Consider the following 27,522-nt stretch of genomic DNA (forward strand, 5'->3'; position numbering starts at 1 on the left):
AGAGGATCATCACAGATGTCTATAAAAATCATCAAATCAGGGTCAAATCAATTTGAAAAATTCTGGATTAAACAAAATTAAGCATCTTTCTTTTCTAAAGGGGACCCTCAGTTTACTAAAATTTAATATGCAAAATGTGTTTCACCTACTTAAGAGAATGTAAAGTATGTAGAATTTTCCAAATTTATCTGGTCAGGGAGCCCTTTTGCACTAAATATCCAGGGCAACTAGAATTCTATGAAAGTAACCTGCAACTTTACCAAATTCACTGATGAGCTCTAGTAGTTTTCTGGTGGTGTCTTTAGGATTTTCTATGTATAGTATCATGTCATCTGCAAACAGTGACAGTTTAACTTCTTCTTTTCCAATTTGGATTCCTTTTATTTCTTTTTCTTCTCTGACTGCCGTAGCTAGGACTTCCAAAACTATGTTGAATAAAAGTGGCGAGAGTGGACATCCTTGTCTTGTTCCTGATCTTACAGGAAATGCTTTCAGCTTTTCACCATTTAGTATGATGTTAGCTGTAGGTTTGTCGTATATGCCCTTTATTATGTTGAGGTATGTTCCCTCTATGCCCACTTTCTGGAGAGTTTTTATCATAAATGAGTGTTGAAAATATTTGCAAATGATGTGACCAACAAGGGATTAGTCTCCAAAATTTACAAACAGCTCATGTGGCTTAATATCATTAAAACAAACAACCCAATCAAAAAATGGGCAGAAGATCTAAACAGACATTTCTCCAAAGAAGACATACAGATGACCAAAAGGCACATGAAAAGATGTTCAACATCGCTAATTACTAGAGAAATGCAAGTCAAAACTACAATAAGTTGGGCTTCCCTGGTGGCGCAGTGGTTGAGAGTCTGCCTGCCAATGCAGGGGACATGGGTTCGAGCCCTGGTCTGGGAGATCTAAAAAGAAATGATACAAATGAACTTATTTACAAAACAGAAACAGACCCACAGACTTAGAGAATGAACTTACAGCTACCAAGGGGGAAGGGTGGGGGAAGGGATGGTTAGGGAGGTGGGGACTGACACGTACACACTGCTATATTTAACATGGATAACCAAACAAGGACCTACTGTATAGCACACGGAACTCTGCTCAATGTTATGTGGCAGCCTGGATGGGAGGGGACTTTGGGGGAGAATGGATACATGTATATGTATGGCTGAGTCGCTTTGCTGTGCACCTGAAACTATCACAACATTGTTAATTGGCTATACTCCAATAGAAAATAAAAAGTTACAAAAAAACAATTCTATGGAAGTAATTTTGAGAAACACTGTGTTATAAGGACATAATATGTATTATTTTTGAAAGGGAAAAGTGGAAAAACCAAAATGTAAACATAATTCTAATTTTCATTGTCAGTCACAGCAGTTATTTAAAACAGCTATACTTTTTAGACATATACATCATAATTTCATTGGCCTTTGGTCTTATTTAAACTTCCGGAACCACGTTGAATAAATGAAGTAAATCTAAATATTTGGTTTGAAAACAACTATTATATCTCCGTGTTCTCTATGCCAGGCCCCAATCTTCAGTTCTCTTTGTTTACCTGAATTTCAGTTTTCATACTTTTCATCATTCTTTCAATATATTTTTATTGAATATTCACTGTGTGCCACACCCTACTCCAGGTACTAAATATGCAGAAATTCATAAGACCGACAAAGTCCCAATCTCATGGAGATAACATTCTAGTTAACGGAGGACAAAAAAACAAACAAACAAATCAAATAAGAAGAAAATGAAAGTGTTGTTAAGTACTGTAAACAAAATACACCAAATGATGTGATTAATAACAGGTTAGGGAGAGTCGGGATTTAAGAGTGCTTCAGCATTTTTTATGATCCTCTCAAACTAAGGTGCTAGTATCTCACACAATTTCTAGGCATGGTCAAACATAAAGGAAGGAAAATAAGATTACTGCTTCCCTTTGGCAACCACTTACTTCAGTTACCAAAGCCTATCATTCATAGTTTTGATGGAGTGCACTCCATTCCAACAAAATGTCCATCTTTTTCATACATGCTTTTCATACATCAGATCAACTTCCTTTAGGTATTCAATTGTGTTAACTTTGACTACTCTATCTCATTTCTGGCAATATATTATAGATTTATCATCCAAAATTGGAGAAAATATGGGCAGAGTTTATTTTTGGAAACCATGAGAAATATGAATGACTATATTATTTTATATATATTTGAATGAATACACTTCTACAAAAATAAGCAAAATATGTAGCGATATAGAGAAGAAAAAAGCTTGATAAAACACTGTTACCCCAGATAACAGTTATCTATATAAGTATCTGAATCTGTATATCAGGAAAATTAGGCATAAAACTATTTTTAGAGTGGTAATAGAATCACAAGTACACTTTTGTTTCTACACTGCAATAATCATAGTACTTCTGATTTTATTACAAGCTAAATTTTAAAGTATTTTAAAATCCTACTATTAGATTGCCCCATTTGCTCTCACTCATTGAGACAGAACTCCCTCACACCTAACAAAGTTCACACTCTCCTCAGATTTCCAGCAGACAAAAACTACAGAAGCCTCTTCTACCACAGAAGGTAGAAGACTCTTCCTAATGTTTTATAATCACTGTAGTGTGTCACAGAAGATCTAGTCCAGAAATCTCCATCTGGGTTCTGGGGAAATCAGTCCTCAGTATGTACAGAGTCTGATATGGAACTCATTCCTTAATTTCTGTCCTTAACTTTTGAAACCTTTTGACAAATGACTGGAAATAACAATTGATAAAATAGTGAGGCTTCTCTACTTTCAAAGCATTAAAATTATTAACAAGAGCCGCCTCTTAGCTTGACGGCAGGTTGGAAAACAGAGCCACTGATGGGTAAACTCATTCCCAAGAGTGGAGATGAGGAGTAGTCTCTGCGTTGTGATGAACAGGGTTGAGCTTGAAACTGATGATGATCCAACTTCTAATTTATTATATCAAACTTTTGCTTTGGTTTTATCTAGCACTTGAATCAGTTCAATTTAAAATCCATGCACACTTTCAGCTTCAAATATATAATAAACCAAGCTTTTATTTATGATTTGATTTTATGATTACTATGTTTGAAGGCATATGTATAACATTAGGAAGATTAATTTGGTTTTCTGGAAAGCACTCAGAAGAAAATAACAGAACAAAAGAAATTAGTATCTTCCCATTGGCAAGTAAATTTAGAACACCTAAGAATTATTTTGTCATACAATTTTGATAATTGTTAGTAGCTGGAAATTGTCAAAAATAACAGAAAACTGATTTTGTATAAGATCAAGATAAATTGTGTATTGATAATAAATATCCAAATGGCAAATTTTAAGTTAAATAGTTGAAGCAGAATAATTTGGTGTTTTAAATATAATAGAACAGAATAGAAAAAAAACACATTTTTCACTTCTTCAATGCTTAGCACTTCCGAAAGGCTCATCATTCAAAGTTTGAATTATGAAGACATTTCATTTGTCACCATCTACTTGACTTTACCTATAGTTTGAAGAGACTTTATAGGTGAATGAACTCTTTCCAAATATGGTTTTCCTAGAGAATGGCTATCTGTGCATTTATTTAAGACTGGTACTATAACTATTTCCAAAAAAAAACCCACACACACAAAGTAACTTAAAGATTAAACTAGAATCCAAAACAGGATGTGGACTGATTTAGCTGTGATGTGTAACTATCCATTAATTCAGAGATGACTCTGACCTACCTGAGTGGCTAGATGGGCAGACCCCACCTGTTACCTCAATCCACGCTGGCTGGTGTTGATTGAATCTACTGAAGCAACTAGTTTCCCCATTTAGAATTTTCTAAATGGATAAACAGATTGATAGATTGATATAGCTGATACATAGATAGATATCTGTCTCTTTGTTAAAAAAAATCCAGCTCGGGCTTCCCTGGTGGCACAGTGGTTGAGAATCTGCCTGCCAATGCAGGGGACACGGGTTCGAGCCCTGGTCTGGGAAGATCCCACATGCCGCGGAGCAACTAGGCCCGTGAGCCACAACTACTGAGCCTGCGCGTCTGGAGCCTGTGCTCCGCAACAAGAGAGGCCGCGATAGTAAGAGGTCCGCGCACTGCGATGAAGACTGGCCCCCGCTCGCTGCAACTAGAGAAAGCCCTCGCACAGAAACGAAGACCCAACACAGCCATTAATAAATAAATAAAAATTAAAAAAAAAAAAAAAAATCCAGCTCAAACAACATACTTAAAGATTCATAAATACAAAAAAATAGATACTATTTTTAGGCATCAGGGGTAGGCATTTACACATTTTGCATCTGCAGCAAAAAGGAGAAACACATTATATTATCCTGTTTTCACATTTAAGCAACAGAAAACACAAAAATTAGAGGAAAAAACTTTCTTTAGACCTAAGTTGAAGTCAGGATTTGCTGTATTTCTCTTTGTAAAATGAACACAAATGACGTGGGGAAATTATATCTGGAACCACACTGTACCAAAGGTATAGATACCTTAACTATTTTTTTTTTATGTATAAAAAGGAAACAACTGAAATTTTAATAAATTTTCAAAGATTTCGTGTGGGTCATCAAGAGAATTTAGAATCCCTAGAAACCCAAGACACAAAGGTCACCTACGCTTCCTCACCAGCTTTTTTTTTTTTTAACATCTTTATTGGAGTATTATTGCTTTACAATGGTGTGTTAGTTTCTGCTTTATAACAAAGTGAATCAGCTATACATATACATATATCCCCATAGCTCCTCTCTCTCTTGCTTAACTATTTTTTGAGAAGAACTGGAACCATCCATGTGGCAGGATAATATGTGAAGTGGTAAAGGGCGTGTGTGTGTGTGTGTGTGTGTGTGTGTGTGTACAGGCACAAGGACGCACACCTGTGATTTTTCTCCTGTATTTTACTTACACCCTGAGGATGCTGATACTGGCGTAGCACGAAGTAAAATTATAGGTGTCTAAATCCAGAAGTGTCATCCAGGTGTGTGAAATACGTTTACAGGAGCAGTGATGATACATTGTTCCCCATTCCTCATTCCCCACTATGAAACATAAAAGCAAAGCAAAACACAAGGCCAAGCTGAGGCAGGGGAGGAGAACATGGAGAGCCAGAGCAGGCAGAGATGTGATAGGTGGTGTCAGGGCTGTGGAATGCAGTGCCCTGGTATCCGCCGCACCCTGGACCAGGAAGCAAGTTGGGTGAGGCAGTGGAACAAGATAGAGCCCTGCCCGGGGCAGTGTGTGGGCCCCCAGGGCTAACACAGACCCGTTCCCCTTTCCCAGCTGTGACCCCATGGACAAGTCTGTGTCTTACGGCACAGCCTCTCTAAAGAAGAAAAGGCAGCATGGGAGCCTAAGACTAGGAGGTGGAGCCCCTGGGCCCTCGAGTGACACAGCAGGTCGTCCCCAGGGTGCTCATGCCTCTTGAATGTTGGCTGTGGTTGGCAGAAAGGAAGCCCCAGACTCAGAAACATCTCCTCTCCAGGAAGAGGACGTGCGCCCAGCCAGGGGCCCGGGGACAATCAGGACAGGGATCCGAGGGGCAGGGATAAGGCGGGGAAGCCATGCCCACTCCCCACCATTGAAATGAGGGCCTTTCCTTAAGCCCTGGCATAACATCATCAGCAGAGGGGGACGGGAAGTGAACAGCTGACTAAACCTGATGGACTAAGAAATCACGGATTTCAAAAACTTTAAGAGTGAATAAATACAATTTTCTGACTCAGACTAAATGGGGATATTGAAAAAGAAATTAATTACAGCCCCAGTACAAAGATTACGTTTTGCACTCTGAATTCATGGGCCTGTAATTAAACCTCTCACATGCATTGAAGCTGACTTTGCAAATAATAATATTACTCTTCTTATCATATACAAGTCCCCCTCCTACTTTCCCCATCTCTACTGCTCCCTCCTCCTCTTTCTCCCTCCCTCTCTCATTTTTCTCTCTCTTCCTCTTCCTCCTTCTTACTTCTTTATCATTAAAAAATATTTACTTCCCATAAATAAAATTAGTTATACAGGTAGTTTCCGGAAGTATGTGCTAAAGCTTCCAGAAAACTGTAGTAGGAAGAATTTGAAGGAATTTTTGTAACTTTGGAAGAAAATGACACTTGATACAAGAAAAGAAATGAGAAGAAAACTGTCAGGAACACTTCCAATGTTCTTCAACATCTTTAGTACATTTAGACTCAAGTCCTCCTCCTACAAATAAAATATCCCCACTGCCTTAAACAGTGTCTGGCATATCACAGGCACTTGAAAATACATGCTGAACAAATGGAAAAAGACAAGTCACTTTCCTGAGGCTACATGTGTCAATCTGTCAGTAAAATGGGACTGAGAAATAATGGTAGCAAAGAAATCCATCTACTCTTCATCCTCTTTATCGGCCTTTATTACACCTCACCTGCATTGGTTCACAACTGGTTATGGTCAGGCTTTTAAGCACTAGGTGCCCTGCCAGTCATAAGGATGTATTGATGAACTACTGGGGGCAGGAAATACTTCATCAAACAACTACTGGGCAATGAGGTAAATAAATATAAATTACTATGGGAGAAATGATTTTGCCTTCAGTGAAAAGGTAAAAAAATGATATTGCCAGAAACTGAAATTTGGGTTGGGTCTTAAAAGATCCATATAATTTATTTACTTTTCTCAAAATGAGTATCTGTGTCCTAGAGTGAAACCCACCACAGAAAGCCCCGTTGGTGTCAAAGTTGGTGATCTGTTCAGGGAATTCCAAGTAGCCTGGTTTGTCCAGAACAGTATTTTCCAATTGCTGTTCCAAAGAGGGGCCCATTCCTTCCTGTTCCAGAGTTTTTCCCCTTTAGACTTGGGGTCCTCTCCTGATTCACCCCTTCTCCTTTCCCTCTCTTTGAGGTACAGCTTAGCTCTTTTACTACTCCACACAATGTTTCTTTTGAGAAATATTAACCTAAAGGCCAGAAGTAGCAAGGGTATGAGGCTTGGAAAAGGCCACACAGAGAGGCAGTTCCCAGGAGCAAGGCTTCCTGAGGGAAAGCATCATGTTTCACTCATCTTGAAATCTCTCACAGCCTCCAGCAGAGTTTATTGTGCTTATGATATCCCTGAGATAGATGTTTGTAGAATGACTGCACAGGACAAACAGGAGACAAAGGCATGAATTCAGATCATCTCCTAAATGTGCAACCAGCCACCACAGTGCAAGGCTGCAGGGAGTAAATCCCAACAGCAGCACGTGAAACCCATCTCTGCAGCCACCTTGCAAGCGCGTGTCTGTGATTACACGCTTCTATTTCAAAAGAAGCTGTTTTAGATAACCTCACTGATTCTCCGATAAATGAGTCGTACTCCACTCGGGAAAGGAACTTTGATACTGAACCGTATGTTCTCCACTAACGGCAAGACTGGTCCTAATACATTCGACTGATTTCAGGCTACAAAGACGGTCCGAGTAAACTGACCCCTCACTCCTAAGACGTCGTCAGACTGTACTATTTGCACAGCCTTCCAGACAATGGCATCATCAGAGAGATGCATGTGCGGCTGCTGTGAATATCGCAATGCCTCTTACTACCCTTTTGATTTTCACACATAATGTGTCGTTTCTGGGTCATTTTTTCTTTTTATAGTGACAATTTTTAGACTCATCTCCTCAAGCCTGAAGGCAATTTAGTACCACTAAGAATGCATTAGAGAGTAGATGGATCTCTTTAGCCTAAGGAAAGAAAAGAATCTAACATTTCATAGGATTTTTAGATATTGTACGTTAATAATAGCACAACAAAGACCCCTAACCACAATCAGAATACAAGCAACATTAACACCGTGAATGGGGCTTCAAATGACCAGCAATCTTCAGACTCTGAGAACTCTCAGATGTGCAGCATTTAGAAGAATGTGTGAATTTTCCCACGAGGAAATTTAATTTGCATCTTCTGAGTATACGATAAGTTCATGGGGATCCACTATTTAGCAAAACAAGAGGACATTTTTTGTCTGACCAAGTAGAAATATTAAATCCTCAGATTCACCCCCACCCATTCATACAGAGGCAGAAGCCACTACTGCACTATTTCTGGAAGGAACAGGTGGGCAGGGAGAGGGGATTCAAGTAAGCCTGGACCCGCATCAAGGCTCTAGGAGAAGCTGATCCAGCACTCCCTTCTCCCATCTCAGTTCATCTCTCTGTGGCCCCTCGGCCCCTGCCTGACAATCTCCTGACGCCCTGGGAACAGTGGCCTCTACATCTTTCTTTCACTTGACATTTGGAAGCCAAAGAGGACCCCGCAGACTCTGGGCCTTGAGCTGTTTTATGAGCTGTTCTCTTCCTCTGCAGCTCCAGTGAGAAAGCCTGGGAGCTTCTCAGATGGAGGGAGGGGAGAGCGCCTGCAGCCTGTGGACAGCTCCAGCCTCAGCCAGGAGGGCGAGCAGGGCTGGAGGGCAGGACACACCAGCGACTATTGTTTGTTTTATATGATGACCAGGCCCAATGAGTGGCAGGAGTGGCAGGAGCTAACCAGGCAGGGAGGGAAACAGTATCATTAACTACTTACTTGTGACAAGCATTCATCCAGGGCCCCGGGATGAGTCATCACTGGAGGTGCCTCAACCCCACTTTGAGAAAAACAAGACTCAGAGGGTCAACTGCTCCAGAGCATGCAATACATGGATTCAAACTGTCTTTTTTTCTTACTCTGAAACTTATCACCTATACTTGTGATTGAGCAGAAAACAATTGCAAATACAGAGAGGCTGCACAGCAAAGATTTTCCTCTAGGCTTGTATCTGCTCTGTGCAAAGCCTTCCAATATTCTGAATCATCCTGCCCTCCTTGTTACAACAAACTGATGGACTGACAATGGAAAGATCCAGGACAGACAAGGTAACCCGAGCCAGGGCTGGTGTGTGCGTAGCAGGTGCTGGACACACGGGGTGCTCCAGGCTTGCACGCGCCCTCCCCGTCTCCCCATCTGGGCCTTGCTCTGTCCCTGTGGCCAGGAAGCCACATCCCAGGTGCTGCTCTTGACCACAGCCACAGGTCTGGGGGCTCCTGACAGAAAGCAGCCACCTCACCCAGGTGCTGGCTGGACCGAGTGCGTCAGGGCTCTGGGTTCCACAGCAGCTGCCTGGAAATGTGGTGACTATGGCCCTGAAACGTGGAGACGCTTTGGGGACATTCCTGCCCAGTGGGAAACAGTGCTGGAGGGGTTGCAGTGAACAGCGAGGCCCCAGCAGTGCCCCCAGGCTGTTAAGGCACCTGTGAGACTGAGCCAGCCGGCTGGTTACTAAGTGTGAATGGCTTCCCTCCTATTCGCCATCCCTACGTTCTGGGCTTACTCCCATTTCCCTCCCTCCTGCTTCCCTGAGATTGAACTGCCCCTAACACTTCTTACCTTGGGCTGATTTCTAGGGAATCCCAAATAAAGTGGGGAACCTGAGTCGATGATCAGCCTCCAGTCAAGCCCCAAGACCTAGAGAAAGTATCTGCACCTGGTAGCCCAGATGTTTAAATCGCTGTCAGTAAAACACAGCTCAGCTAGAACAGGAGCCTGTGTTCTTCCTGATTGTGAGGTCCTGGGGCCAAGGATGGTTCTCCTCTCATGCTCCTCAAAGCCCTAAATACGCCTTCTCTGTTTCTTAGCAGACCTCCTCCATCATCTGCCCCACTTCAACCCAATAAGGAAACGTCTTCTTATTACAGTTTCTTCTCCTCCGTCTCACATTAATACTGGGTCATTCCCAGGAATGACGTCTCATATTACCTAACACATTTAGCACTGTAAGTAGGACCAAGCCAATCTGAGAAAAGGGCAGATCAGGGATCCTGGGGAAAGCAGAAAAGGTGTCTCGGGGCAGGTGATGCTAAAATCACACCAAGCCGTGTAGGTGTAGAGAATCAAACCGTAAACACCACCTGCACAGATGGATATGCCTGGCTTCCTCTCACACCATTTTCTCTGTGCAGCTATGGGTTTGTTGGTTGGTGTGTTTGCTTTAACTTCCTTTCGTTTAGACTCAGCCCTTAATGTTTATTTTCACCTCTAGGGAAGAGAGGCAGGAAGGGTTCTTCCACCTCAGGGTCTCTGCATGTGCTTCCGTCTGCCTGGACTGCCCCCACCCCACTATTTTGTATGGTGGGATGGGGGCAGTCCTTCTCATCTTTTGAGCTCAGCTCTGAAGTTATCTCCCCAGAGCCTTTCCCTTCTATTCTGTCTACAACAGAGGAATCCCTTTCCTGATCCTTCTTTGTTTCTCCTTTTATCTCAGGAGCATGTCACAGTTCTAAGGGCTCGGCTCATTTTGGTTAAGGAAACCAATGAATTAGTAAATACAAGGATGGGTTCCTCAATCTCTCTACCCATGGCCCCAGGTAGTGATCTGCGTTTTCTCTTCCCCTCTTCCTCTGGGAACAAAGACTACAAGCAAAGAAGCACAGCTGTGCAGCTGCCCTCACTTACTGCCGTGCTCCATCAATGCCCTGGAACCAGCCTTCCCAGCATGTGCCCTGCTGCTCTCTACAAGGTGGTCCTTCCCACCAGCCCAAGAATCTCCTGCTCCTTTTCTCTTGTCTGTTATCCAAGTCTGCTCTGAGCAAGATCTGATGAACTGTCCCTACACCAGACTATGCAATGGGACCAGATGGTGATGCCTTGCCCTCCCAGAGGGAGTCCACTTCATCAGAGCAAGAAGCTGCACAGCAAAGTCTTGGTCCCTAGGATCCCTCCACAGCAAAGCCACGGGAGCTCCACCCTGAGGGCACCCTCTCTGCTTCCCGAAAAGGGCAGTGCTGGTTCTAGTTCTTACTGAACACTTAACAGAAGTCTGCTCTGTAAAGAGAGCTGAGGAATTAATTTTAAAACACACATAAAAAAACTGTAGATGGCATCAGTAAGCTAAGAACTGACAAATCCTCATCTCCTAATCTTCCCACATGCCTGCCACCTGACTTTCTCCTCCCCTCCTCTCCTCCGCACTTTTACAAATAGGAAGATTAGGGAGCCCTCCGGATGGAATTTAGGAAGGTGGTGCAAAAAGAATGCAACTGACAGGTAAAGGGCGCAGACTGGTTTTATCAATATACTGACCTCAGTCAAATCCAAAAACTACCTAACAAATTACCCTCTCTATTAACTAACTAGCTACCGTAAAATATAAATATGGAAACATAGAAAGTCTCTAAACCAGCAATTCTCAGCAAGGGTCAAGTGCATCAGAACTGAAAGGGAGCCTCATAGAACTTGTGTAAAATCTTATTAGACTATGGCAAAAACATGATCAAGAGACACAGAGCTTTATAGCTCTGATGGACCACAGAAATCATCATCTTCTATTTCTGCCCATTCTTTTACAGATGAGGAAGCCAAGAAACAGAGAAACAAACTGTATTAAAGAAGGTCATTTAAAAGAGTGTTAATATTTAAAGGATCCCTAAAATCCCATTTCTGATGGTCATGATAATGTGGGTTATTAAAAAAAATCAACTATTTATTATTGCATTTTGAAATTAAGAAATTGATGTATGCTTCAATAAGAATGAACAATTCTCCCAGAAAACTATTTAAATGGATATTATATTTCGACAAAAATTAATTTACTATTACAGATACTTTAAAGACTGGGAGAGAGAGGAAGAATATTCCATGAATTCTACTCAGTGGATTCTTTATCAGAAACAGCTTTAGCCAGATAAATGAGATCTGAAACATTCCCAGTGTGCCCTTTTTCAAAGGGACGTAAAGGTTTCAAATAGTGTGAACAGAAAAATATTGGTTGTGATATTTCATTAAGTGGTTCTTAAAAATACAGTCAATGCTCCTTGAAAGAGCAGTAGTCACTGGCAAATATCTTTTCTAGACTACTTCAGTTTCCTAGTGATAGTGAAAGTGAAGTGCTTGCATTCAGTAAAAGGCATAGAAAAGCGTTACGTTCCTTAAATATTTTTCAAATTCTAAAAACACTTTGGAGCCTGTCAGGGGACTTTGGTGCTGAAAATCCAAATGCAGGGTGTTAGGAAAGGTCTACACTCACCAACCTGTTTTATTGATATGGAGACCCTAGCAGGGATGCTCTGTCGCCCTCACCTTTTTTTTCCACTTGTGCAGGTGAGTAAAGAAATCATTTACAGACCCAACCCTGCATCCAGAAATAAGCTAATGCTTGGGTTCCAAAAAATAAAAGACAGTTCTTTGACTGTTCTCCTGGGAACACTGAGTGCAAAGGGATTATGTCATAGGAGGTGAATCTTTTCCAACAGGAAACTAGCCTGAGTTTTTTTAAAATTTCCTGTTGCTCCCATTATAGTTCCCAAATTTTGCTTATTAACAAAACACCAAATATGGACTTAACTCGAACTCTAAAACATTTTTAACTTGTTTCATTTATTTTTTTCTAGCTCTGTTGAGATATAAATGACTTATAACATTGTATAAGTTTAAGGTATATAGCATGATGATTTGATACATGTATATATTGTGAAATAATCACTATAATAATGTTAGCTAATGTATCCATCACCTCACATAGTTACCATTTTTTGTATGCAGTGAGAAGTTTTAAGATCTACCCTCTCACAACTGTCAAGTATACAATAAAACATTGTTACGTATCATCACCATGCCATATGCTAGACCCCAAAACTTGGCTCCTTTCATTAGTAAACTGATTATTTCTTTATTTGATGGGGAAAAAATCAGGCTAAATAATATAATAATCTCTTAATAATAGTAATAATGAAATCTATATTTTCCTCCTGTCATTATGATTAGCAATGATGTACACAAACTATCAAATAGTAGGGATTCAGTGCTTAATACAGAATATAGAAGAAATAAGTAGTAGCTTATTTCTCTGTAATAATTATATTCCTGAAAATTTACCTGTAAATCAAAATTTTGCATATCAAAACAACACTTACCATTGCCTCACAATATGTAAATATGCATGCATTTCTTACATAAAATAGAAGGAAATGACTTAAGAAATATTTACTGAACACTTGCTATGAGCTGAGAACTACGCTGTGCACTGGGAATGAAACAATGAACAAAACCAAGTCCATTCCTTACAGAGCTTACATGCTTGTGGGAGAAAGAGCATAAACCTGTGTTTTGTGTAGTAAGTTAACACTGTAAACACAGGCAGGTATATTATCTTGGGTCCTGCTCAGTGCTGGGAAGCAAAAGTAAAGCAAGGAAAGCATAGAGGGAGTGAGGGCTGTGAATGAAAAGCATGTCTCAGAGACTATGTTCAGGAAGAGGCTCTGGCGCCAAGACTGGAAGGAAGGGAAGGCTGGATCATAAGATCTGGGTCATCCATGATCAGCATTGAGTAAAGTATCTCTTATGCTATTATTATATATTGTGAAGATGGACAGTATCAACACATCACGGAAAACATAAATAAATAGAATCATAGAAATAAAGAGCTAAAGGAGAGAACTGATATTAAATATAACATCAGAATTTCAATTAATACGTCTGTTCCAACTTTAAAGTGTAATTGAATTTTTTCCATTATAGCAAGTGGAAAAAAATAGGAAGCAAGAAAAACATTCCAACAAGCCAAGAAAGCAGGTGTATGTACAGGATGGAGGGAAGGAGAGCCCCCTCCCCACCCAGACACCTCTCCACCATTCTCCCCATCCACGGAGAAGACTATGTTCTCTCACTGACACCCTGAACGTTGCAACAATAAAGCCTTCAGTAGCTTACAATTTACCTGTGTTTCCCTCATTCCTCCATCATTTAAAAAATAATTCAATGAAAGAACTTAATAAAAATCAATTCTTAAGGAAAATAACACCATACTTATTTCCTGGTTTATACACAATCTCTAAGTACAGTTCTTAAATATTTTCATGTAAGAAGAGGCAGTAGCTCTGTTGTCACTGAGACTGAACTACAACAGAGAAGTAATAAAACGCACCACAGCAATATTTTAATAGCTGTACATAAAATCATCAGTGTGTCACAAGAAAAAGAACACAGTTGAAGGTGGGAATTAGTAGAAATGAGCATCAGTTTATCAAGAGACTTGGGTTATAGATTTTTTTCTGTTTCTCACTGATTGTGTAGTTTTCCATTATGTACCTCAGTTTCTCCTTCCCTGGCACCTCTTAACTTCATAAAGTGTATTATGCAAGATCCCTTGGGGAAAAAAGGGGGGCTAAGACATAGCAACAAAAGTTATTAACTTGAATGGTAATATATAAATGTCAATAATATAAGTTAAATATTTAGTTTTGAAGTCATAACTATCACTCTTTCAACTCCCAAATTCCATTTTGAGCACAGGTCATGTTTTAAGAAAATGTCATTGATCTATTCTCTGACCAAGGGTGTTAAAACTTAATTGGTTTAGCGGAGTACTAATGAGGCTATGATTGTACATCCCTAGGGATAGGCTTGTTAGCTTCAATTTAATGCAATTCAACAGAAAAATAGTGTCTACCCTGTGGTGGGCACAGTAATGAGAAATAAAATCAATAATCCTTCCTCTTTCCCTCGGGACCTCATGATCTAACATGACAGAAACACACATCTAACATAAATGTATGTTTCTATCATTCTAAGATGAGTCTAAGATGATAGAAACAGAAATGGGTGTCACAAACACAAAAGTGCTGAGAAAAGTTGAAATAATGGGATGAAGCAAGGTGGGAGTGTCCTGCAGATAGAAGCCACCTGTGCGGGTGGAGGAGGGCAGAGAAGACTGGGATACACACCACCTTACAAAAAATAAATCCTAGGGAGGACCACGGAGCATCTGCCAGTACTTCCCAAGCTGGCCTCTCCAGGCTGCTCATCTGTTCTGTACTAGCCTGCCCTACCCTACTTGTGTCTCTGAGAACAACCATCATGAGAACAACTGAGAATAACCATCAAGGGTGGTCTAGGTGGGGCAGGAAGGAAAACCATCCTTGGTGAAGAATGTGACTGGGGATGGAAAGCAGGAAGACAGACCCTGAGGGTACAGTGGCTAGTCTCAAGAGGAGGGAGTTTTAGGATAGGTACTGCAGCTCGTTTAAATCTAGGGTTGCTGCTAAATGGGGTTTGGCTATGAAGGTTAGTGAGGGCAGTTCATATGAAAGGAAAGGAGAGACATCAGGGAGGTCCCTATTACATGTTACATATGATAAAAGATTTTAATGATGTATCTTAGGATTCTAAATGTACATAAAGAATCTGTAACACGTGAATGTATGCAGTGTTTATACAAATATATAATATTTATGTAATACACATGAAGAAAACTCTAAGGTCTGGCAGTGAGTAGCATGGCTGCTGCTAGCCAATGAGAATGCGACACCCCTCTCAGTAATCAGTTAGGGCAAGTTATCCCTTGTGCTGAGCAGAGGCAACCGCAGGCTAAAAGGCATGGCTCTGAACACTGGGCCTCAAGGTCGGATTTCAACCGTATCCTGACTCCTCACTTGGCTGCTTTGTGATGTCCACACACTGCACACCTCTCTCCAGGGGTCCTGCATGGTAGGTGTGAAACCATTTAGTCATTATCATTTTCCTTATTACAAACCACTAAAGTCAAACCTTATTACAAAGTTTGAGGTCAATAAGATCCAGTTTCAAATCTCAGCTCTAACCATGACTGGATATCTTATTATGTTGAAATTCTGAATTTCAACAGCTGTATTTGCAAAATGGGGATAATTATATCTGCCTGTACACAGGCTATATCTCCTACTAGCATAGGAAACAGATGAATAATAAATGCCAGTATCCATCCATAAATTCTCCATCTCTACTCCAACTCCATCCCTTATATATTTGTATTTGAATTGTTCCATCAATCTATTCATTAATATTCAGTTCTAATGAATACACTTTGTCTTTAAGAGAGCAACTGATGGTGAAGAAAATTGTCAGAAAATTGTCCATGGATTGATCTAAATTCAAATAAGAAAGCTTTGTACTTTAGGCTTCATTTATTTAGAATTCTTTATAGATAATACTGGAATGAATATTTAGATTTTCTAGGGAAAACAAAAGATTTCCAAAGAAACAAGAATAATAGTATAAATAAAATCAGATGAGGAATATTTTACCAACCTAATAAAGTATACTCTTTTCAAACAAAAAGAACCCCAAATTACACATAATTACAGTGCTAACTACAAATGAATTCCATCCACTCCTCTTGACAATGTTGGTTATTAGTTTGGATTATATGTTAGTCATTCATTTTGATTATAAGAATTTAGAAAGAACTGAATTGCCTTTCATTAAAACCAGTCTCAAAAAGACTTTAAACAGTTAAGAACATCCCCTTTCTCTGTTCAAAACATGAACGTTTACAGTGAGCTTATTATATGCTAGGCACAGCCACATGTCATTTCAACTAATGGGCCTAAGATACCTTTCCATAATGATGAAAATCACAATGCTCTCCCCCTAAGATCAGGAATAAGTCAAGAATGTCTCACCAATTCTGCTCAACCTTGTAATATAGGTCCTAGCCGGCTCCTCCAGGAAAGAAAAATAAATAAAATACATTCAGATTGAAAAGAAAAAAATAAAACTGTCTTTATTTGTAGTTGACAGGATCATCCAGGAAGAAAGTCCTATGAAAAAAAAGTCGTAGGAACTACAAAAAAAGTTCCTAAAACTAGCTTATCACAGTTCTGTATATATACATATAGGTATATACACACTGCACACTCATAGATGGCAAAATAATAATATTTACATTTTTATGTAATTTTATAGAAAATTTGATCTTTATATTATATTATTCGATTGCCTTAAACTTGGAGACATGTAAACAGCATAGAGATTCCCCAGAAAACTAAGAAAGTGAAAGACTGAAAGTCTCAGCTGAGATACTCTTTCCCTTTCTTGACTCGCCATGCACACACCCAGCTGGCTTTCCCCACAGACACATCAACACAGCCCCAATGGCTAATGCTTATCCTGAGTTAAACAGCTGCAGGAATAAGGCTGTTATAAGAATGAGATAGAGTAAAGGCCAGCATATTCACCTCAGATACTAATAAAATCTTCTGTTCTTGCCCTTGTGCTAAACAGATACTGGCCCTGAATGTTTCTGAATTCCTTGTTAACTTTTGAAGATTAAACAGTTTCTCTGGCTCTCTTTACCATACGATGCAATTTGAACAGTTTGCATAGTCAGACAAAATTTAATTTGCTTTGTTTTAAAACAGAGCTCTGCCACACAGACCAAGGAGGTTTCTGAGTTTCAGGGATGACAGAGTGCTGGATGGGCAATCCCCTCATACACAAGTGCCTTTGACAAACACCCTTTGAGTTCTTTTGCACCAGGCACTATTCCAGTCACTGATGAGGCAGAGACAATAAGATACTATCCCTGTCCTGCAGAAGCTTAAGTTGGGTGGAAGAAATGGATGTGTAAAATGCATAATGCAGAGTCACTGCTGTAACTCTAATGGAGGGATGTGTAAGGCTTTTGGGAAGCAAGGTTTGAAGGACACTTTCTGGTAGGAGGTGACTTTTGAGATAAGAAAGGAACACATAGGACAGAAAGCTCCATGGGTTCTAGCCAAGAATGTGTAAATTTCATCTATTTGCATCATTTTAAAAGACATCAAATTCTTGAATGCCTTCAACTGACAGCTACTTTACATTTGAAATCAGTAGTTTTCTTTCTTAGCTGACCACCACACACTGGACACAACAAACCCCCTGGGGTGCTAATAACTACTCACAATCACCCTTGCTCTGGGGAACTTCCTTGAGCCGAATGGAGGAAGCCAATGATGAAAGGCAAGGGTGGTGAGCCCAAAATGTAAACGATTTGTTCCCTGAAATTCCCCATAGATTGAGACTGAAGCTAATCTCCAGTTAAAATCAACTTCCTGCTCAGCTTTCTACTCTGATTCTATCCTGCTTTCTCTGTTCCCCATAACCAGAGGGCACTTTTCCGAAAACCACTTGAATAAGAGTCCCCATCTCAGGCTCTGTTCCAAAGGATCTTGAACTAAAATACTAACACCTTAATGTACACTCAAAGTTTGTGATATTTAAACTGCAAACATTCCAATTGTCTATTCCATTTGCAACATGACAGAAACTACTATGAAGTCAGAAGTATTTCAGTAGCACAGCTATACACTTTTGTTTCCTTTTCATGTAAAAAAATTATATATCATTTTACCTACTTCATTACAGCCACCCTACAGACAATTTTATTATTTTTCTATCCTTTAAAAAAAACACTGCTACTCCAATTTCACTGAATAACATTTCTTCTTCCTTCTCTAATAGTATCATTACTTTCTTTCAATTTTCAGCTCACTTTAGTAGGCTAAACTCTACAAACATCTTTTCTTGTTTCTTTCTCAAAAATAGTGAGATTATAAGAAAGATAAACATATTTCTTGCTCCCCTTTACTCTTTGATTTTGCAGCTTACTCCTAATACTAGTATCCATCTTGTAAGTTGGAAAATGTTCAATTTCTTGAACTAATTGAAAGGAATGCAAAAATCTAGAAAAAAATCACTATTATAATCACTACTACATTCATAATGTAACAACTATAAAGCATTCTCTGGTAATCATAATGCAGTGAAATGAATCATAACATCTTCTGTCATAAATTGCATTGACTGCCACTCACATTCATTATTATAAAAGTTTATTTAATGAAATAATTATGAGGCTATAGTTAAATTTTTGTACCATCTACTTTTTAAAACATTAACAAAAATGCATTCGAATATGGGAAGGTAGCAAATTAAAAACAGAATAAAACCCCTGGAGACAAATTTTGATCATATCCATATAGAGTTAAATTTTTAATAATGGCTTATATACTGAAAGGTACAAACTCTGGAGTATCTGGAATTTTTCAGCACAATATGTTTTAGAATTCTACAGATATTATAGATGCATAATAATTGAGAAATTGTATCTTTAAATTAAAAGGAAAAAGAATTAAAACTACAAGATAAAATTATATATGTGTTACAAAATAACATGTTATTGAAATAATTACTTCATCTCCTACCTGAAGTCCGAACCCGTTCTTCTGCCGTTTTCTGGAATCCCAGGATCTGGACACATGTCAGAGACCAAAGCAACACCTCCTTGAGTTACTGTAATAGAAAGAAACATTATTACACTTTCATGTAGCTGTTCAGAAAATATCCAGATAATAAATTTACATTAGGTAGATATGTTTCTTAAATGCTGATGCCTTAACATGTGATTTCTTTAAGAATTAAGATAGTTTAGCTAGATTAAGATAAACCTATTCTTATTCCTGAAAAACAGACTTCTTACCCAGGATGCCAACAGCCTTTGGTTGGAACTCTTTCCTCTACTAAAGAAGTCTAAATTTAATTTTAAAACATTTTCTCATTATGATCACCTTTATGACACGTTACAATCAATACCATGATGGGAAAAAAGAGCATCATGCCATAAATATCTTAGCTTATATAGAAGAAAGCTTTCATTCATTCCCATGGATGAAATGGGGATGTTAATTATCTATTAAGATCTATACAAGAACCTGCTGTATAAAAAATATATACGGGGCTTCCCTGGTGGCGCAGTGGTTGAGAATCTGCCTGCCAATGCAGGGGACACGGGTTCGAGCCCTGGTCTGGGAAGATCCCACGTGCCGCGGAGCAGCTGGGCCCGTGAGCCACAATTGCTGAGCCTGCGCGTCTGGAGCCTGTGCCCCGCGACGGGAGGGGCCGCGATAGAGAAAGGCCCGCGCACCGCGATGAAGGGCGGTCCCCGCACCGCGATGAAGAGTGGCCCCCGCTTGCCGCAACTGGAGAAAGCCCTCGCACGAACCGAAGACCCAACACAGCCAAAAATAAATAAATAAATAAATAAATAAATAAATAAATAAGAAAATCCTTTAAAAAAAAAAAAATATATATATATACGTATATATAAATAAATAAAATAAAACTCAAAAATTCAAAAGAAAGATCTATACAAGAGATATTTTACATAAAATTACCTATTATATCTTAAACCTCAAGCGTGCTTATCATTGAAGTAAAAAAAGTAATGGTCTTCTTGTGCAGATGTGATTTATTTTTTGAATCTGTTTTATAAAGAGCCTTTTCTCCTGCTGGGATGTTGCACAGTCAGAATAGTTTTTAAAGGATTCATTTGCTTGTTAGAGTGGCTGCTACTCCAATAACTATCCCACTCTATCTAATTAGTGTAATCCAATCAAGGCAGTTCCCTCTTTCTTTACAGAAATTTGTTCAATGGTGGTTGTGACTCAATTCAGTTCAATGATGCTTGAGAGGAAGCCGGCAGGAGTGTTTCTGGGGAGACGTTCCTGCTAGCTCATAGAGATCATCTCTTCTTCACTCTGGACCTTACCATGTTTGAATTTCAAATGTGTAACTGTTGGTACCATCTTGCTATAGTTCAAAGATGGAGGCAACAGCATGAATAGAAGAGACTGAGCAAGAACCAGGACCCCTGATATCATAGTTGAGACAGAAACACTGACCAACTCAGAAACCTACACTAGCTCTGAATATCCTGTTGGATGATTCATATATTTCCTACAATTCAAACTCATTTGAATACATGATTTTATTATTTGCACCTGAAAAGCATTCTTACAAATATAAATATGTTCACATATATTTTGAATAATACCATAAGAAGGAAAAAAAAGTCTGGGTAGATACTGAAATCCTTAAGCATTTAATTAAAACTATGCATAAAAAAGGCACTAATAATTATAGCAAGATTTAGTTTTTATTGCTAAATTAGGATGAAACTGTGATATGGATATAAACCTTCATTAAATACCAATCTTACCAGAATATAAAATTTTCTTTCCTAGGTATTTAACGTTCTCAACTGAAAAAAATAATCCCGCAAGTTGGGCAGTGAAATTAGAAGATGGTGGAATAGAAGCTCCAGGCCCTCATTCCCCCATGGAAACATCAGACAAATAACTACGGGCTAAATAACTTTGTATGAACCCTGGAAACTAATCAAAGATCTACAGCAACTGGGCAAATGCCCAATGAAGAAAAAGCCACGTTCATAATAGTGGAAAATTTCAGGGAATTTTTACGTGCTTTTGTCCCACACCTTCCCTGACATGGCACTGGTGAGAGGAAGGGGCCCATTTCCTGGTTCCCTACCAGAGAAGGAGGACCAAAGAGGAACTTGTTTACAGTGTTCTGGTCTGTCTGTGGGCCCGGTGTTGAAGGACTAGTTCCTGCCTTGTCTGACTCAGGCAGAGGCTGGGGAATGGCAGCTGGAGGCCAATAAGACAGCAGTGGACACTTGGCTATAAAAACTACGTGGGGGCTGCAGCCAAGCGGACAGGTGTGGGCAAGAGATACAGGCAGAGCAATACTGCAGAACACAAAAGACCCTGAGAAGGGGCTCCAATGAGGCTCTTTGGAGAATCAGGATATTTTAAAGCAGCTGGGGGAGAAACACACAAACATATACCCAGACCCAGACCGAACATGTGAGCAGTAAAGACCTGAGAAGACCTGACTTCTTCACCGCAGACTGATCTCAAGGCTCAGTGGCCCACTAATTTGTAAAAGTCTCCCACACCACTCTGCAAGACTGGGAAAGGTGGCTCTTTCTTTGAAATGCCAACTTTTTAACAAACACCACAAGGCATGCAATAAAATATGGGAACATGGCCTATTCAAAGAAACAAAATTAATCCTGGCACTAGGCCCTGAAGAAATACACAAATTGGACTTATTAGACAAAGATTTTTTTAAAACTATCTTAAATATGAATTTGAGTAAATAATGGTTGTACACCTCTCACATTTCAGAAAAGACATAGATATACAATTCCAAGGAGCTCAATAAACTCCAAGTAGAAAAAACTCAGAGACTCACAGTGAGACACATAATCAAACTACCAAAAGATAAGGAAAGAATCTTGAAAGCAGAAGGAGAAAAGCAACTCATTACAAACAAGAGATCCTCAATAAAATTATCAGTTGATTTCTCAGCAGAAATCTTTTAGGCCAGAAGGCAGTGGGGTGATACATTTAAGTGCTAAAAGAAACAACACTGTCAACCAAGAATTCTATAGCCAGCAAAACTACCTTTCAAAAATGACAGAAACATTAAGACATTCCCAGAAAAACAAAAGCTGAGGAGTGAATTACTACTAGACTTGTCCTATTAAAAAATTCTAAAAGGAGTCCATTTTCAACTTGAAATGAAGGGGCACTGGACAATAATTCAAAGCCACATAAAAATACAAAGTTCTTTGGAAAAGGCAAATATGGGAAAAAAGTTAAAAAAAAAACAAACTATTATTGTAATTTTGATTTACAGCTCCACTTCTTAATTTTTATAGGATTTAAAAGACAAATACATAAAATAATTACAAATCTATGTTAATAGGTACACAATATAGAGAGCATAATTGTGACAAATAGCAGCTGGGGGAAACTGTAAAGGAGTGAATTTTTGTGCATGATTAAGGTTAAGTTGGTATCAATTTAAGACACATTGTCATAAATTTAGGATCTTATGTGTAATCTTCATGGTCACAACAAAGAAAATATGTATAGAACAAACACCAAAGGAAATGAGAGGGAGTCACGTGTCACTATAAAAAATTAAGTGTCAGCCATAAAAAGGAATGAAATTGTGCCATTTGCAGAGACATGGATGGACCTAGAGACTGTCATACAGCGTGAAGTAAGTCAGAAAGAAAAAGAAATATCATACATTAGCGCATATATGTGCAATCTAGAAAAATGGTATAGACGATCTTATTTCCAAAGCAGAAATAGAGACACAGATGTAGAGAACAGACATATGGATGCCAAGAGGGAAGGCAGGGGTGGGATGAATTGGGAGATTGGGATTGACATATACACACTAATACATACAAAATAGGTAACTAATGAGAACCTACTGTATAGCACAGGGAACTCTACTCGGTGCTCTGTGGTGACCTAAGTAGAAAGGAAATCCAAAAAAAAAGGGGATATATGTATATGTATGGCTGACTCACTTTGCTGTACAGTAGAAACTAACACAACTGTGTAAAGCAACTATATTCCAATTTTAAAAAAATTAGCTGAATGCAAAGAAAGATAGTAATGACCTACCACCAAATCAACTGCCATCAGTCTGATATTTCTACTGCTTTTTTCTCCAACTCCATAGTTTCACAGTCTGTAGCATGTGCTAGGGCAGGTTTCTCAACCTGCACTCAGTGGTCTGCTAAAAGGTCTCTAAAATTTATTTTCTAAAAAGATTCTAGTTTTAATAAAAGTTCAAACCCCAATGCAGAATCTTACTTCCACCGTATTTTTTCTGCCCCCATCAGTTATGTGACTCCCACATTCCCTCAAGCAAAACAGTCACTGCTGTGTCAAATGAAGCCATTTTCTTCAAGCTGAATGGCCGTCACTGTTTCTATCAGACGTAGCCCATGCTAGTGTGGTTCTCACTGCACTATTTTAGAGTACCAAGCTGGTCTAAAAAACAACTTAAAGGCTTAGGAAGGTCTACTTCTATTCTGCTTTTCTGTTTTTCTCACATGGAAAAGTAGTTAAAAATAAATGACAAATTGGAGGTACCCATGCAAATCAGCTCAAAACACTCTGGATCTTTTTTTAAGTAATGTCAAAGTTGCCTACTTATTCAAAAAAAGGGTACTTAGTTGGAATTCTTTGAGAGCACAGAATGAAATAGATAAGTCTGACCAGCTTGCAGATGGCAGAAGATAACAAAAAAGTGATGAGAGATGTATATAAAATATGGCTGATTTTCTGAAACAGAGATAGGCTTATAATGGGATAACGAAAGAAAAAATATGGTGACAAACAGGTTATGCACAAGTAAACAATGAGCTCCACAAATCCCAACTACCTATTCCATCAGCATCATGAACAATTAACTTCTCTGAAAACTGAAGCTTTAAAGTTGCAAAGAATCATGGAGATCCATCTGTTTCAAGCAGGATCCCAATGCCTCAGAGAAACATTTTCAAAAGAGAGGAATCACTGAGCTTAATATCATTTTAACTCTAATTTTGTCAAATTATACATCAAATCTCACAGGACATATGCCATAGATATTAATAAATATATGAAACTGCAGTCAAAACCTCAGAATTTAAAATCAAAACTGGAGTATTCCATAGGTAGATTAATGACCCATCATTGACAGTAAAGCAAGGTGTAAAGTTATGCAAGTGGATGAACAGATATAAATTAGATGGTTTGTAAAAGACTTCGAATGAATTTAGATTTAAAATGTGTAAATTATATTAATGTATATATAATCAAATGACTTTTTCAAAGCATGCTGATTCACACTATCTCATTAGACCCTCACAAGTTTCTTATGAGATATGTAGAGCAGTAAGGAACATGCTTCTCCCATCGAATTGTAACCAAGCAGGACCCTATTGGGCCTTCCCTGGACAGATCCCCCCATGTCCTCTGCCTTCTTCTTGTCTGTAGAAAACTTTAGCCTCCAAGACCTTCCCCAAGTTCCAAATAATAAATTTAATCAGAGAAGTGAGAAAACACAGGAAGAAAGGAAAATGGTCAAGCAAGACAAACTAGTAATACTTTAGCCATTAAACAAAGTCAAGGACTTTTAGTTCCTCCTCAAGAGTTATACAAAATATTCTGAGCCATGTCCTTTGAGCTGTTTTGCAGATACCGAAACCCCCACCAGGTGGGAGAAATTAACTGCATGCTGCCCATAAGCACATAGACCCCAGACCAGTTGGAACCAGAAGGTTGATGATGTTGACTCCCGATTACCTCACCACCAACCAATCAGAAGAATGTCCACAAGCTGATCATGGACCCCACAACCCACCTCCCCTCACCCCATTTTTAAAAACCTTTCCATGAAAGACTTCAGGGAGTTCGGGCCTTTTAATCACTAGCTGCCTGGACTCCTTGCTTGGTGCCCTGCAATAAACACTGCATTTTCCTTCACCACAACCCGGTGTCAGTAAATTGGCTTTACTGCGTGCAGGTGAGTGGACCCAAATGTGGTTCAGTAACAAAATTATCCTGTTCTCTGAGGACATGTCTTGTGATTGTCAAATCAAATTCAAAATGAACTTTTTCTTTAACGAATTATATAGCTAGACTAGTGTCCTAGCAAAGGAAGCAACTAACACAAAAGAAGTATAAACAACTACTTCTATGATAAAGGAGACCACAAACAAATGAATTAGTGGAGACAACATTTACATTACTGAAACAATCAGAAATCATTGTAAATGAAGTGCTAAGAATACTGATGATGACGATGATGATGATGATAATGTAAAATTAAACATTTACTCTTGGCTAGAAACTCCAAGCATCATTTACACACATTCTAAACTGAATCCATACAACCATCCCATGAGGAGATAATGTTAAACCCATTTTCCAGGAAAGGAAACTGGGGACAGAGTTACATTCAATTGATTACAAAACCCAGGTTCCTTTGCTTACATTTCCTGCAATGAGCTAATGAGACATTTTATATTAAAGGGTTTGTAAATTGAAGTGAGGCTTCTAAAAATAATTTTTTAAAATTCTTAATAGTAAAATTCCTTTTATATTAAAAATGAATATAATATATGGTCCCAACCATAAGGCTTTAGTTCAAATACCATCTGGTGGTAGTTTTCCTGCAGTAAAAAGACCAGATTCACAGGCTTTCCACACGATGCCATGAGCCACCTCCAGAGCACTAAAACAATGAATTGACTTGAATATTAAATCTTCATGTAAGATGCCATTATTTTACAATAAAATTTAGTTTATATACCTTTGAAATAATAATCCAAAATAGAAACCATTTAAAGAAACACATTTTTTAGTGAAATTGCTCCTGTGCTGTATTAAAACATATTTTTACTGTTGATATTTCTTTCTTTAGAGACCTGAAGACATGTTTCAGCTGTATCAATTTTTGAGACTAATTCTTATCATTTTAAACCTTCAGAGAGGTGACATGTTTCTAGTTGCATAACAGTCAGGAAGGTTGATACACAAAACACATTCTGGGTGAAATTCCTTGATATCAATATCTCCACTCTATCAATGACCTTTAGATGACAGACACCCATGCTAGGCATGTGTTTGGGGGATACTGTAAACTTCAGGCTTTTCTGCTATAATCAGTTTGAAATAAGTCAACACTGACATTTGTTCCTTCAGCATTTAATGGACTGAGGCTGTACTGAAATGAAAAGCAACACCTACTTTTTAATGCATTTCCCCTTTCTGATTTGCAAGAGGTTTTATCTCTGCAAGGATGAAGCATCCGTATTACTCCTTCCTCAAAAACTAGTAACCTGATTAAATGTTCATTTCAACAACATTTTGATATTGTAATTTCTTTCATTTAGCTATAACAGGATTATTTTCACTTAAAGGGCATCGCATGGGACATTTTTACATGCATAACAGAATTTTGAGTACTTTTCTCTTTCTACTGAATATTTGCAGTCTTTACCAGTCACTGGTTTTGTTTTTGTTTTTGCACATATTGACAAGCTTTATAGAAACAGGTTAACAAGAATTGTTGACGTTTTGATAATAAATTCTTATCGCAACATTAGGGTTTAAAATGGATAGTTTACATAGAAATAAGTTGTTAAAAACACATTGCTTTGATGTGCATTGTTTGGACCTCAGATTAATGGATGGACAATGAAACAGCCCACAAACAACTGACTGGCCTTGTGTGTGAGAGTCTAGGATGGATTTTCCAAGTGTTTAATTTAATACAATGCCAGACATTTTTGTCTGGACTCTCTCTCTTTTATCATTACATATTTTAATTCTCTGACTTTTAAAACACTAGAAATTGAATGCCTACTATAATAATTTTCATATCTTGATTTTATCCACGTTCACTTATTTCCAATTCTAAGGCCATAGTCTTAAACTATCTCTTAGTTTACAGTAATTTATTTTTAAATCATATTTTAGCTTTTAACGTAATAAACTATACTAATGTAATAAATGCATTATTGAGAAACTCTTTCAAGAAATTATTAATGATTCTCTATTGTACAACAAATAAAGACTATTTGGCCAGCATTCAAAACCAGTCTTTCTAACATTATTCCAACTACTACCTGCAGGGATCTTATGGTCCAGGTAATTTTAAATACTCCAAATTGTCTCACTATTAAGCTTTTACTTTTCTTTACCATTGCCTCTTATTGATTTTTTTTTTTCTGACAGAGGCAAAAAACAAGTAGATTTCTTATAAGGGCTATAACATTAATAATTATCCTCCAACTGCTAAAATCACCATGGCAGCAAATATTCAAAGAGGAATTATTTTCTTTATGTATCTTCAAGTTAAACCAAGATGTTTATTTGGTATCCAAATAAAATGAAATATAAGAATATGTTAGTACAAAATCAGTATAAATTCACAGCACTGAAATTTTTACAAGATCCCTGAGTTGTCCTTTTAGCTGTCCGATTACATACCGTCCTTGAAGATGTTTACTTGGATGTATCCTGGCAGCACCCAAAAGAGATGTCTCGGACCTCC

The 27,522-nt window shown here is 38.5% G+C and overlaps 1 protein-coding gene across 1 annotated transcript in view; it reads right to left on the reverse strand.

The window, feature by feature from the left end:
- CSMD1 (CUB and Sushi multiple domains 1) overlaps positions 1 to 27,522 on the reverse strand; it is a 1,828,277-nt gene that overhangs the window by 518,149 nt on the left and 1,282,606 nt on the right. The window contains exon 8 of the mRNA XM_057537433.1: positions 19,014 to 19,101. Coding sequence (XP_057393416.1) covers positions 19,014 to 19,101 — 88 coding nt within the window. The remainder of the gene's footprint in view (positions 1 to 19,013; positions 19,102 to 27,522) is intronic.

The sequence above is a fragment of the Balaenoptera acutorostrata genome, chromosome 21 (genome assembly GCF_949987535.1).
Source record: "Balaenoptera acutorostrata chromosome 21, mBalAcu1.1, whole genome shotgun sequence".
In the NCBI taxonomy this organism is placed as follows: domain Eukaryota; kingdom Metazoa; phylum Chordata; class Mammalia; order Artiodactyla; family Balaenopteridae; genus Balaenoptera; species Balaenoptera acutorostrata.